General features: G+C 40.0%; 1 protein-coding gene across 1 annotated transcript in view; it reads left to right on the top strand.

Moving 5' to 3' along the window:
* The window catches only part of PDE11A (phosphodiesterase 11A), a 393,277-nt gene that overhangs the window by 344,364 nt on the left and 33,598 nt on the right, over positions 1–15,315 (top strand). The window contains exons 16-18 of the mRNA XM_063110282.1: positions 1,471–1,548; positions 7,133–7,196; positions 13,194–13,268. Coding sequence (XP_062966352.1) covers positions 1,471–1,548; positions 7,133–7,196; positions 13,194–13,268 — 217 coding nt within the window. The remainder of the gene's footprint in view (positions 1–1,470; positions 1,549–7,132; positions 7,197–13,193; positions 13,269–15,315) is intronic.

Genomic DNA, 15,315 nt, shown 5'->3' with positions numbered 1-15,315 from the left:
CTATGATGGGTCAGTACTAGGTTTCTAAGATCCTGCTCCAATTTGCACCATAAATAATATGACGTGGTGGTATTTTCCAAAGTATATTCCTTAAAACATCAGTAGCATAAGGAATTCTGTGGTTAAATAAGGTTAAACAGTCTACCTCCATATTTCTCAGAGCCTTCAGAAGGCTAATGTGGGTGGTGTCTTCAAGAGAAGTATATTGCAGGCAGCATTTCTCTAACCTACTTAGCCAGGGAATTCCTTTACATGGAGCACCTCTTAGGATTAGCATTCAGTGGGATGTGCTTTGGGAAATGGTGTGTCAGGATCTTTTAAATATTCTCTTATTAGAAATTGCCAAAAGGGTGAAAACTTGGGAAATGATTCTTAAATCAAAATGGTAATGTCCCCTTTTTTTCCTTTCTCACTATGAAAATGAAAAGTCATATACCTAGATGAAAGAAAAGTTTTGAAAATAGGAATACATCACACTATGTTCATACTTTAAAATATTCCTTTCTCAGAAAAGACCACAAAAATATGTTGAACTTGCAGAAGGAGAGAACAAACCTAAGGATACTAGAGATGGAGGGGAGGGAAGGAGGGGATTTGGGAAGTGACAGGTCAGGTAAAGGGCATAAAGAAATGTCATGATTTGTAAGAATGAATATACTAATAATAAATTTTAAAATTTAATTAAAAAAAATTCCTTTCCCCAAATGTATACATCTCCAAATGTGTATCTATGGACGTGTGTGTATATATCAAGCACTTAAAATGTTCAGACACTGTGCTAAATGTTTTGCTTATGTCATCTCATTTAACTCACAGTAACTCTGTGAGTTAGCAAATATAATCCCCCTGTTAGAGATTAGGAAATTAAGGCTCCAAGGGTTAAGTAGCTTTTCAGTGTTGCAGAGCAAGTAGGTGACTGAGCCAATGTTTAAATACAGTTACTTTCTTACCTCCACAGCCTATGCATTTAAGCACTGAATTGGTGAAACAGTTATTTTCTAGCCTGGAAAGAAATATTTATCTTGAATTTACTACAAGAGAGTTTATTTTATCTTGGATCATCGTGCAGCTCAATTCCATGTCGAATGATAAAAGAACATTCCGGAATTGTTTCTGCTTTTTATTTGTCCTTGCCTCCCTTCTCTGACTTTCAGTAGGTGTTACAAGGGCTTCACAGCACGTAATCCTAAATGCAGTACTGCACTATGCTCTGTTTTATGGCTCTATAATCTCCTCTGTTGTAAATACATTCAGAAATGATTGTGGCTTTTTTCTTGAAGCCTCAAAATTTTTTCAAAAAGTGATTTATTTTGATAGCACTTTAGCTTCATGATTTCAAATATTAAGTTACTTGGTTCAGGTGGTCTTATATTTTCCACATAAATGTGTTTATGTCACCCCACAGACTGAGAAATTTCATTCCAGGTTTTTTTTTTTTTTTTTTTCTTTCTTCATTTGATTTTCCTGCAGGAGGAGAACTGAATTCTTTGAACTTGTCAGTAAAGGAGAATATGATTGGAATATCAAAAACCATCGTGATACATTTCGGTAAGAAAAAGCTCTTGTTTATGTGTTTCTTTATTATTTGAACATTTAGCCATGCTTTTCTGACAGTGCTAAGAGCATATAAGTGATTTTTAAAGTAACAAACCTTAACTGACATTCAGAACATTCAGAGATTAGTCGAATAACTAGAGAAAAGATAGAAAAATGTATCTTTTTGTCATAATTTTTTATATTTTTGCCTCTTCTCCATAAATCTACCTGCAAAATTAGAAAATGATGTTCAAATTAGTTCAGTTTCAGCAAGCCACGATTTCTTCTTTTTGCTGGGCAGGTGGGGTGGGGAAAGTTGAGAGGTTTTAGAACCCTAGAAACAAGAGTTACATAGCACTAAGGAGAGAGTTAAATTTTGCTTTTCTTTAGAGACCATACACATCGTGGATAGAAAACCAATTGGAACAATTTTGGTGATGAAGAGGAGAAGTCTGTTCTAGACTCTGCGCAGGACTTCTTCGCAGGTGTTTAGAAAGGACAGCAGCAAGCACTGTTTTTATGTGGCACATTTAACCACCCTAGTGCAGCCACTCCAGGTGGTTAGGCATCGTTCCTCTCTCATACTCCATCCTTCCACCATCTCCACCTCACCCATCCCAGGCCTTCTGCTGTCTTGCTCCTGTCATAACACTGCTAAATTTTACTGGGAAAGCTTGTGAGGCTAGAGTTAGGGTGCATGGTGCCTGCTCCACAACCAGGCAACCACTGGAATTACCCTGCTGTAGTCCCCACGTCAGCCACATACAGCCTCTGCCACCAGCTGCAGAACGCGGGGCTCTCCTCGGCAGCTGACCTCACGCCCTGTCACCAGAGGCCCTCTGTATCTTTCCTCTCTACTTTAATATTTCTCTGTGTTATCTTTACAGACCTTTTTCTTTGTCTTTTCCAGAGAGACAGAGAGAGCGCCTCCCTCTCTTCCAGACTAGCGCCACCTCTTGTGTCCTAGTTCCATTAATCCCTCCACCTTCCCCATCTCCCACCCCTAACCATGCTGTGTCAATTATGACCATTTGGCTTCCATTTTCAACATCTGTTTTTTTCCATCATGACCGTTCTAGACCTAAGAACATGCTTCCACCTTTCCAATCAAAAACATCGTTCCTAAAAGCTGCCTTTTCTCACAGTCCCATCATAGTTTCTCCTTCCCTTCACTCCCACACTTCGCTCACACCTCCTAACTTCCTGCGAGGCAATCTTCTTCTTTTCATGTAGTTTTTAATTCCATGAGTAATTATATGAATATATTTTTCTGTAACACATTAAAACATTACAGATAAACTCCCAAATCTCCTTTGAGCTTCACCACCAATTTCCATACTAGTTGCACAGCTATTCTCTGTTATCTATTTGTTGTGTCTTTCCAGACCATTCCCAAAGCCTTTACATATATGTGTTCCCTTAGGAAAAATACTCTGTAGTGTGGATCTTGATTGATTTAACATAAATTATATATTTACATACCAATGTAAACTTGCTTTTCCACTCAACTACAGGCCTTAGAATTCTTTCGGTGTCCATATCTAATCATCTTTTATTATTGCATGGTAGTACAAAATATGGATATACCATGTAGTATTTAGCTGTCCTCAACTGAGGAATTAAGTCTGTGATGTGAAGTGTGATTTCTGCTCCTTTTGAAAGTCACGGTCACCTCTCTAGTCTCTCCAGCTTTCTTGATCTCTTTATAGCCCCTAATTGAGTTGGCCTTTGCTTTCTTAAATCTCTCTCCAGCCTTGGATTCTGCAAAGCCATGCTCTTCTGGATTTTCTACTTTTTAACAAATTTTTTTGCAGCTGGCCCATTCAGGGATCTCAACCCTTGACCTTGGTGTTACAACACTGCTCTCTAACCAACTGAGCTAAACGGCCAGCCCAAGGATTTTCTACTTTCTTTCTGACTCTTTCTTTTCTCTTTGACCCTTCTTCCTCCCTACTACTCCCTAAATGTAACTGTTTCCCAACGACCTACTTTTAATTCTCTTCTCCTGCTCATCAGCACCCTCATGCTTTCAAACTACCATCTCATCTCAAATGACTCCCAACCTGTCTCTTGGGCACAACCTCTTTTCTGAGCGCCACTCCTGAAACACCAGTGCTCATTCAGCACCTCTGCCTGGCTGGTTTCCTGCAGAGGTTTTCAAACTTTCTTGGCAGGGAAACCTATAAGGAAGAAATATCTTATTTGGAAAGGCAGTATGTAAAACAGAGGTGCTCCAGGAGCTCTCCCACCCCACTTTTGCCCTCCTTCCCCCATTTGCTGCTTAGACTCTGACCTCAGTATACCAAGAGTAGGTCTCTACCTGTAGAGAATTCAAAAATAGTAATAAAACCAACTAAAAGTTGGTCAACTTTTTATCATCACCATGTGCCAGCAATTCTAAACAAAGTCAGTGATGAGATGCTGAAATCCTCCTCCTGAAACAAATCTTCTGTTGGTATAAATTCTGGACAGTTGCTGAAGTTACTATTGAGGATCAAAATAATTGATACGAACACTTCAATTAGCATTTTTGTTATTTGTCGTTTCATTGTGCTGTGTTGTAGTGTAAGTTGATCCCAAGAACGCCAGTTGCACAGTCAACCCTCAACACAGGTGACTCAGCTACACATTTTCAAAAGCATGTTCGAAACCTTTCAAACTCGTTCTGGGTGTAGTTCGTGACCTTGTTGAACTTCATATTCCTGCTTTTAAACAGTACATTCAGAATGAACAGTGGTAGCACAGTGATGATAAAAATTAGAAATATAATTTGAGCAATTTCCATTCTGTCATTTATGTAATATGTGTGGTTTTTATTCATGTTTTAAAATTAACGTAGTGAAACAGTGTAAACTGCAAAGTGCAATATTTTTGTCGGGTGAGCGTAAATTTCACTTCGCATGTGAAATCTTTTACTGAACTCGAATATGTCTTTGGAGTTAAATTTTATTACTTTTACATTGCTGATTGTTTTAAAAGCACAGAAAACAAATCAAGAAGATAACGATTATCACAAGATTATTACTAAAATAGTTTTGGCATGTACAGGAGCGGTATGTTAAGAATGGTCTGCTGGGAATGTCAGGTGTTCTACGTTCACCCCCTTCTTTTCCCACCTCACCTAGGGCAGAGGTAGTCAGCCCTCTTCATTCCTGACCATTCATTCCATTCCACTAAACAGATGGACACCACTTAACTGTAAATTGAACTAGAATTATGAGGACCTCAAGACTGAAAAATTGGTACATACTGCTCCCCTGCTCTCTTACTCTGGAAGGACTTTTTTCACTTCTTGCAGAGATTTAATCTAAAAAAATGAGATAAAACCACTCATTCACTTTTTCCAGTTCCTCCTTTGGAATCTTCCATCCTTGTCATTGCCTTTCCACTCTCCTTGCCCTTCCTTGTTTTGGGCTCTTACCAAGTTTTGTTTCCAACTGGTCTCCCTCCTTCCATGCTGTCCTTCTTTAAACCATCTTTACATCCACCACCTAAAGTTTTCTCCCTGAAGCTCTAAACAGCTGGCTCCTGAGTCTCCGACCTTACTTGACTTCCCAGGGCCAGTCGAATAAAGGTTTCAGCTGCTGAGCCCATCCTCCCTCCTGGCCTTTTCCATCTTCTGTCTCAGAATAGACTTTCTGCTATGCTGGAAAGTATTTATTAAAATAGAGGATCTTCTGTCAGACTTGATGGATTCCAATCCTAGCTTTGACACTTCTTAGCTGTATAACTTGGGGCAAGGTACCTAACCTTCCTGAACTTTACTTAATTTTTGATCTGTAAAGTGGTATTCCCATCTCATACACATCAGTCACCCTGTAGTGGCTGCTCCATAAATGGTAGCTATTAGAATTATCACCATCTGAGCACCTCGCAGATTCTCAATGAACCTGTTGATCAACTGATTAATGGCATATGAATCTGAGAAATAAGTTTGAAATTACCCGTCAGATAGAACCTAAGTAATTATCCAAGTTGTGATACATGTAAGGCAACCTCACAGAGATTATTTCCTGCCCAGGAGAGAGACTGCAAAGTCCGATGTGTTACGCTGTCTTGTCCCTTCAGTATCAACAGAATCTAAAACGAGAAGCACAGGAGTGTAGTGAGAGGGTCCAGTAGCTTTGCGATAAGCACAGAATCCTGAATCCTTAACTCAGCTTGGGAAAGTTACTTAACCTCTCCCTGCTTCTGTTTACTAATCTGTAAAATAATAGTACCTCTTAGGGATGGGATGAGGATTCATTTAGTTAGTAGTTAGTTAGTAAAGCACTTCGTACAGAAGCAGGCTACAGAAGATCAAAAATGAAGGAAGAGTGTGTATCGAAAGAGCACAGCACACTGTACCCTACAAATATGTACAAATAAATAAATGTTAAAATAAATTAAACATTTTTAAAAATGAAGGAAGACCAGTCTGATGAGTCTGTCTTTGCATAGTGCTTAATACAGGGATATTTGGGATTAGATGCTTCCTAAATGCTGCTTGAGTGCGAGTGGGCTGCTGATGCTGGTGCTGCCTGGTTCTGACTTGAATGACCTATTGTTATCTTTGATTCTGCCTTGTTCCCTGAAGGGGTTTCCTGGGGAAGTTACACAAACCCCCCTACCATCCAGGCATGCTCTGCCATCTGGGCAGCAGACACGTTTCCAAGGCGTTCGGATCTGGCAGGGGATGAAATGTTAACACCCGACACGACACCGGGACAGCCCTCTGACCTTTAACAACACACCCCTTTCTTCCAAAAGCCGAGATGTCGTTTCCCAGCTCAAATCCTGCATTACGTTTCATCACATACTGCTGGTTTTAGCACATAGAAAGCAGATTTAAGAGAAGTGTGCTTTATTTTTCCCCTTCCCCTACATCAGTTATAAGCACCAAAGTTCTCTTCCATTTGAATTGTTCCCAGTGTTTCCATGGTTCAGTTTAGATTCTAGTTAAAGCTGCCCCTCAGAAATCTGATTTGAATTGTTCCTATGCTTTCTTATGTGGTAAAACCGACTGAAGCTGCAGCTGAGTACGTTTCTTCTTCATAATGCTTACAAAACGTGGTTGGAGCCAGGCAGTAAACACGGGTGAAACAGTGTGGCTCCCACCCGTAAATCTTAGCTCTCTAGAGCAGATGAAAACGAAGGAGCTCTGTATGGGGCGTGTGCCTCGTCTCTTTGGTGTGGGTTTTCTTCCATTCCCAGCAATCAGTGATAAGTTGGTAAAGAGACTCATCAGCCGTATATGTAGTGTTATGTACTGATTCCCTCCTTTATAGTTAAAAAACAACATCGTCCTTTATAAATTATTTTAAACAGAGCTTGCTTAGCTCAGGTACAGAGAAAGCAGTGCTCTGCTTTCCTTGATTTGCTGCAGACAAAACAAAAGGGCCACTGGAGGATGTGTGAGAGCTTTGTCTTCCTGAGCAGTGTGGCCACGTGATGGAGATGCCGAACTAGGGACTGTAAACAGTGCTGCCCCTTGTTGAGGAAAAGAAAACGTGAGCTGGCCTCACTTCCATTTTATGTATTTATGTATCTAGGACGGGTTTGTTTAGGAATGCAACAAAAGATTATTCAAGCTGTTTTGTTGGGTTCTGTTTTTCAGATCAATGTTAATGACAGCCTGTGACCTTGGAGCCGTGACCAAACCGTGGGAGATCTCGAGACAGGCAAGTGGTGATTAATGGCAGGGCTCAGCAGAGGAGGGTCTGGGGATGGTGGGAGGGAGGCAGTATTCCCAGAGCCCTGACTACCAGGCACTGAAACCCTAGTCAATTTGCATCAGTATTAACATGGCGTAAAAAATAGCAGGAGGCTTAGGCATGACAGAGTTTATTGCACAGCCTTTTCTTTATCGTGCTTCCACTGAGCAATAATATTTCTAACTCTGTAAGATTTTTTTTTTTAATGTGCTAAATCCAAATAACACTCTGACCATTTCTTAAGGCAAGAGTTTCAAAGATAGCATTTCTGAAGAGGTAGCTATTTCTTAGCACAAGCTCATGTTTTTCACATCTGGGGGGAAAAAAGAAGGCAAAAAGGAAAGCATATTTTTATTTTCCAATACAATTTAGATATCAGAGGGCTCTGTGACCAAAGTGTACAGTGTCCAATTTAATTTATACAAAAAAAATAAATCATCCCTTTACCACCTATCTGGTTTCACTGCCATAAAACTTTAGTTCTACAGCAAGAATAGTTTTAATCAAGTAACTACCCAACGCAAGGTCCTTGATTACTGATAGTATTTGGAGGTAAATAGCTCTTTAATATCATGAGACACCTTCTGTGTGGGCTGTGGGACCCAAAACAGTAACTTGGTATCTGAAGACTTGACGTTTTAGGTAAAATGAGATACATTCCTATATCAATAAATAACTAATTTTTATTGACATCTTTGTGTATATTGTCTGATTTAATCCTCAAAACCCCTTTGAGGTAGGTATAGTTACTGTAGTGGGCTGAATAATGGCCACCCCAAGATATCAGGTCCTCATCCTTGGAATCTGTAAACATTAGTTTGGAAGGAAAGGGTGTTTTTGCAGATGTGATTAAATTAAAGATCTCCAGTGGGGAGATCATCCTGAATTATCCAGGTGTGCCCTAAATACAGTCATGGTGCCCTTATAAGAAAGAGCAGAGGACAATTACAAGTTCAGAAGAGGCGAAGGCGATGTGAAGACAAGGCAGAGAGTGGAGTGATGTGGCCACAAGCAAAGGAATGGACAGCCGCCAGAAGCTGAAAAGAGGCAGGGAGCAGATTCTCCACTAGGGCCTGCAGCGGGAGCATATCCCTGCCAACATCTTGATTTCTACCCAGTGAACTGATGTAGAACTCCTGGCCTCCAGAACTATGAGAGAAAAAATTCCTGTTGTTTTAGCCACCAAGTCTGTAGTAATTTACGACAGCCCTAGGAAGCTAATACACTTATTATCCCCATTTCATAAGTGGAAAAAATGAGACTTAGGGAGGAGAAGGAGCCTGAGGTCATACAGCTAATAGATGGTGGAGCTAGGTATAGATCCTAGCAGATTAGGCTCCAAAGCCTTCATTCTTAACAGTTTTGTGCTTTGCTACACAGGATGCATCAATCAGCATTTTTCAATCATGCAAGTGTGTCCACAGAATCAGCTATGTTATCCCTAAACCCAGTGGCTTAAAACAACCAATTGCTCACGAACACATGCATCCAGGGTTGGCTGGCACCTCTTTATCCTCATTCTGTAATGAGGCTGATGGAGCAGCCACTACTTGGATTATTCTCGCACAGGCTCTGGAGGGTCTTGCGCTGGTAATTACATGCCCCTTCCAATAATCCATTGGTCAGAACTTGTCACCTAACCCCACCAAACCAGGAAGTATAATCCTTCCACGTGCCCAGGAAGTAGATAGCCAGAAATAGTTGGTGAAAATATGACCACCACGGTTTGCCTTCTAATCACCCAAAATGTGATTCACTCTTCTTTCTGCAGACAAAATACACTCGTCATCTCCCCAAGGAAGACATCCCAAACCCAAAGTCCAGGATCTCTGGGTGATACGTGTTAGTCTCTACATCAGGTCTGGATGCAAATTGAAGACATACACACACCAAAAATATATCATCTAATATACATCCCAAACACAAAATAAGACGAGCAACATTTGGCAGTTAGTGGTCTGTGGCAATTCCAAAATCCCACTGGGCATTCACTTTGAAGCCTCTACACTGTGGTGGCCCTGACCCTCTGGAGATGCTCCCCAGCTTATTATTTTCCATAGCCTTGAGGTCTTCCCTGAAAATTACTCCTTTTCTATTGTCCTGCTTGGCTTTATCTGACAGTCAAGCGGCTTCCTCAGCCTGCTTCTCACCTAAAGAAGGTTGAGGATGCAAGGCTTGTTTTATATAACAGGCTCAGGGTTTTTTTAGTATTAAAAACTCTCTTCAACATTTAGTCAGATTCCTATGTCTTTGATTCTAGTCATTTCCATTTGCCAATAACCATATCCCCAGTTCTTTTCTATACAAACATCTTAGATTTTTTGTATTTCTTTGATTCCTTACATTCAGGAATAACGAAATATAGTAAACATATTGATTTCTTTCTCTCTCCTAACTTAATTCCTCATGCTGGGGCCTCACAGGTTCAGTGAGAGAACCATATTTACATCATTGAAGGATGTGCTGCATATCTCCTAATTCATTCAGCGTTTTTAACTGTAGGTGTGCCGGCTTGTTTCTTGTTGCAAGGCTGAGTCTTAATTGAGCTTTGGCATTCAAAGCACTTATCAATTTTCACTTTGATGGCTTGAAGCTGAGAAGCTGCTTCATGTTTCATCTCTACAAGATCCTGAATTTGTGGTTTTTTCCATTCTCTTTCATGCCTGGTTATAAATGGGTCAATCCTTTTCTGAGCTCACTTCCTGAAATACCTAGTGAAAGATAGTCAATAACAACAATTGCAAGCTACTAATATTTTGTTTTCCAGTCTCTTCTTCTAAGACTGTAAGTTCATTAAGAACATTATTAGCTTTATTTCAGTGATAATTGTATGAAATATTTTGCCACTGTGTCTCATGGATTGTTGTCCTTATAGCTCCCCACTATCTGACACCTGGCCCCCAGGCTGATGAGACATGTTCTAGGATCTTTTCCTTTCTTTCTTTCTTTTCTTTTTAACAGCAGCACCCCACTTCCATACCAGATTTTTGGACTACTCAAGGCTAGGCTAGGCTTCGCTGCAGTAACAAATGTATCCTGAAATTTCAGCTGCTTAGCACAAATACAGGTTTATTTCTTGCTCACATCACAGCCCAATGCATTTCAAGTTGTTTTCCTATAGAGCTCTCCTGCAGTTGAGCTTTGGTTTTAATTTCAGTGTGACATAGTTGAAGTCACAAAAAGCCACATAAAGCAGGGTAATTGTAAAGAATTTGAGTGGTTGAGTGGTTCTTTCTACACCCTTCAGTTCCCCCCAAGTGAGAAGGCCTCCCTCATGGTAGGGTTTGAGGATAGACTGCAGAGAAGAGGTAAGAGGCACCCCCAGGTATTGGAGAAGTGCTTAGTACTAGGCATGGCTGCTGCAAGGGGGACTGAAGGGGGTAGAGAGGTGGACAGTGTGAGGAAGTTGGGGGGACTGGGAGAAAAATAGAGAAAGTGAATGGGGGGAGGTATGACGTGCCAGGGCCTTCAGAAACCTCAGCAAAATGCACATCTGGAACTAAGGGAGCAGTAGCCCACTTGGGGAAGGAAAGTGGCCAAGTAAATGGAGGGGGAAAAGTTCCTCCACTGATATTTTAGGCCAAGCCAGGAGGCCGAATAGCCGCTTACAGGTGGTCTTCTTGGTCACTGATATAAATATTATCTTATTTTTAGGATGTGAGGTTTTGCTGCTAAGTGAAGAAATGTAAGAAAGAATTCAGGGAAATAAAACACAAAACCATGTTTTCCAAATGTTTTCATCAGAAATCTTGTCACCATTCTAAGCTGGAGATTTTATTCTTGTCTGTCTCTAAATTGAATAGGTTAAGATATTTTTAAAAATATACTCACTTCTTGATTTTAGGAAGCATTTGTACAAAACAAGAGAACCTTCTTTTAACAACATAAATGTATTTCTAACTTCCTGGATGTTCATTTTTTAAAATTCCCTTTCAAAATGCTTGTTACTGTTTCTGTTTTTGTTTTTACTGGAGTTTATTCCACTTTTCCTTCCTCACAAACATGACTGTAAGCATGTGGGTTTCACCAGTGATCCCCTAAGGACTAATTAGCATCTCAGTTTCCTTCTTTAATAAAAAATTCAATCAGGAGCCACTTAATGTTCCTAATTGGGTTTTTAAGTACAAACAAAACCATGGTACACGTTATGCTGTGAAAGAAACACAGGGGAGATACCAAGGGCCACTTTAGAAAGAGCAAGTGCAGGATCTTGTTTTAATTTCTTCGCTCTCCAGCAGCTAGAGACCTATGCAGGACTCCCACCTCCTTGAGGTGCCTGATGCGCATATTTACATCCTTTAATGCAAAAGGCCCAGCTTCAGAGCAATCTGAGGGAGAGTCCTGGGAACAGAATAAATGAGGCCATACCCTTAGGGGACCATTTCTTCTTTCAAAAAAGGCCAGAGAAAGAAGAGAGAAGCCTGGAATGCTGAAATGAAAGGTAGTGTCAGAGACTGGAGAGAACTGAATCAAGGCCTAGAAAACAGAAAAATGAACACGTGAAGCGATTATAGCCAGAAGTTGGGGAGAAGGTAATTTTGAGTCAGTTCCAACTAATTTTATGCTGTTGAGTTCTTGAAAGGGACCCAAGTTTTTTGTTAGAAATATTAGAAATCTGAACTTACTAGACATTCAATGTCTTTGTAAATGACTACATACTTGCTACTCTCAGATTTGTGTGTGTGTCTGAGTTTGATGTTGGGTTTAAGTTTTATCTATGATCCATGGTTGACAAAATCTCTTGAGAGATACTTAGGTAAATTATCTTGATTCTATGCACTTGACCTAATTGAAACCCATATCTTCTTTGCCAAATTCAAGAACCTAATCTGTATTAGAGTCTGAAATATAGGAAAATTAGTTTGGGGATCCAGGCCTTCTTGCCAGCAAGTTACTCTTTATTTCGTAAATCCAGCTAATTGAAATCCTAGAGATTGCCTAGATGCATACCACAGAGTTGTTGAAAACACCTGTTCAACATTTATCTGTTGTATCAATTTGCCTCCCACAAACAATCCTGAGAAGTGCAGGCTTGGAGAGAAAAAAAAAATGTCTTTAGCTTGGCTATGATCAGTAGCTGCTGATCATCGACATTAATGAATGAAAAGTGGAAAAATACAGTTCTCTGCGGTTTTGAGTAGAACCACCACCACCTATTGTTCTTGTACCAACTAGAACCTACCATAAATTAACACTCATAGTACATAGATCCAGATAGCTTGAAGACCAAATCACCTTCCTCAAACTATATCGTGACATAGGGTAGAAGGATGGTACGAGCAGTGACTCTAGCATTAGTCCTGCTTCTTGATTGATTTCTGCAATAGGAAGCAGAGGCTTATGCCCTGGGGTTGTTCCTTGCAGAGTACATGCAGATATTGGCAGGGAGGGTTTAAGGAGTTGTTGTGGTGGCAAGATGAAGTCAGGCTAAGATAAAAGTGTGCAGTAGGCTGGCCAGTTAGCTCAGTTGGTTAGAGTATAGCCTTGTAACACTGAGGCTAAGGGTTTGGGTCCCTGTTCTGGCCAGCCACCAAAACAAATAAGTATGCAACAAAGAATCTGCACAGAAACAACCAAAAGTTGGCTAAGTTATCATTACATATTATAATAAAATAGCATAAATTATTATTAAGTTAATGTTTGCTTCCTTTTTCTGTATAGGAACTTTTCCTAGTTTGAAACTGACAACCTGTTACCTCATCCCGAACACAGAAGCTGTAGTGTGGCAGGTTGTCTATTGGCATGCATCTCAAACTACCTGGCACAAGTTCTCCTGATTAAAACGATATCCATTTCATTGATTAAATTCTCAATACCAACAAGCACGAAAGGTTAATGTACTTCCTCATAAGCTTTTTAAATGATTGTGTTGAAGATAATCACCATATACATAAGCTGGAAATAACTTCTGAATCTCATGACAAACTACACATAACTGTAAACTAACATATGAATATGTTTCAGGTGGCTGAACTTGTAACCAGTGAGTTCTTTGAACAAGGAGATCGGGAGAGATCAGAACTCAAACTCACTCCTTCAGTAAGTTCATCTCTTTACTATCACGTATTTACCCTTTCGAATGACATGTTCAAAAATACCTCCAAATCACAACTTTAAGATGGGAAAGACTGAGAATGGATTTAAGGAAGCACTCCTGGAAGTTTAAGACTTTAATTAAACTTAAATGCTAAACATTCTTATTCCCAGGTTTCTGATTAAGAGTGGTGAGCCACTTAAACAAGCATTTCCTGAGCACCCACAGCAGGAGAAGTAGGCACCAGGGAGGGTGTGCACAGTGGAGTTTGAATAATTCAGAGGCCAGTGCTGGCGTTTCATACGTGCCTACTTTGAAAGAGAAATACTGTACACCAAAGAATTAAGGAAAGCTGTCTAGCCGTGAGGAGATAGATTTTATTTTCCAATTTCAAACTTTTCCAAATCCCAAAAGCAAATCATTTCAAATCTCTGTTTCTTTTGTTTGCAAAATAAACAGTTTCACCTGGGGAACTAGGGTCTCATGATTGGGATGCTATTTACACTCGACTCACCCATTCAATTATTATTTGAGAATGCTTTCTCTAGGCTCAAGATAACGCTGTTTTTACGCATCAGGATACAAAGACATAAATGTCATGACCCTCAAGAAGGGGGCAGCCTCTTTATTCCTAATGAATGATTAGCTAAAAACATATAACCCAACAACGCTGAGGGAAGTGCAAAGTATTTTAAGGCCTGGCACAGCATGGTAGATGAAGTTCAAGGCCTGTGTCCATTGTCAAGAATGTCTGTTTATAGGATTCAATTCAACTGAGTCTTGAACATTTGGAAGTATTTATAAGATCTTCAAGTTTTAAGACAGCCTGTTTTGCTGGCATTTAAAAGCAAGGAAAAGCAGCAGAACTATCTCCTATCTTGAATATATCTACCTGTTTGAAGTCAGAACTTGCAATTTTTCTAATTTTGACTATTCTTAATTGGTTGCTTACCTACAAAAGGTCAGAAGACTACATAGATTGAAACACACATCAATTATTTGTTTCCAAAGCAATGTCTATTTATACAGTTTTCAGAACCCTTTATTCTTTTTTGGTGATGTCACCAAATTTGGTTATAAAAATAAAGATATTAGATTGGGATACATATCGTTAATATGTAAAACCTAGTGCAACCCAAATTTCTCTCAGCCGTATATCTGCTTTTAAATAAAAGCTTTTTTCCACTTTTAAAAACTGTGTCAGAGGCATACTCTGAAGGGTTTACAATGCGGCAATATCACAGGTCATTTAATTAAATGAAAAAATATGAGTAAATTACTAGCGTCAGTTAGCTGGCGGGTGCAGTGGCCCAGCACTCAGGAACCTATATCTCTATGCTCAGGTAAGATGTTCTCTGAAGACAGAAATGCAATTAACTTCATGTTGGAAGCACAGCTTTAAATGCAACTCCCTCACAAAAGGCTGCTCAACACAGCTGATGACCATCTCCTCAGGAGAGGTCCGGCTGCCTTGGCAGGATTGTCCCTCATTAGTCCTTTTCCAGAAATGTCTGGAAATGTATTCTCCCAGAGTTGACACCTGCTATGGCCATTATGTTTTGCTATTTAGGAAGAAAAGCATCCTGGAGCCCCCTCAGATATCATGGCCCTAGAAGTCATCAGAGTAACTTTATGAAGATGAAGGCTAATCTGGACCGTGGCTAGAGCATTAATACTAGAAGTAATGAGTCAGCTAATAAAATATACTTGAGCACCTCTACGTGTCAAGCAGAAAGTTAGGCACGTCTTACCTGCCCTCCAGGACCGGGTCCACTGGTGGGAAATATAGACATTAAATAATCACTGATACTCAATTACAAGATGTAAAATGCTGTAAAGGGAAAGCACAGGACAATGTGCTTTCATTGTGGGCATGTGTGAAATGCCAGCACTGGGCTCTGAGTTATTTCCCTCACATCATTTTTCTCTCATTGCACATTAATTAAAAAGTGACTAATCCAGAAACAAGCCCTTACAATTATGGTCAACTGGTTTTCAACATGGGTGCCAAGACAACTCAGTGGGGGAGGAGAGGGAGGGTGGTCCTTCAAC

This window comes from Cynocephalus volans, chromosome 1 (assembly GCF_027409185.1).
Source record: "Cynocephalus volans isolate mCynVol1 chromosome 1, mCynVol1.pri, whole genome shotgun sequence".
NCBI classification, from domain to species: Eukaryota; Metazoa; Chordata; class Mammalia; order Dermoptera; family Cynocephalidae; genus Cynocephalus; species Cynocephalus volans.
Note: the sequence above shows the minus strand (reverse complement) of the source record. Positions and strands in the feature narration are given on the sequence as shown.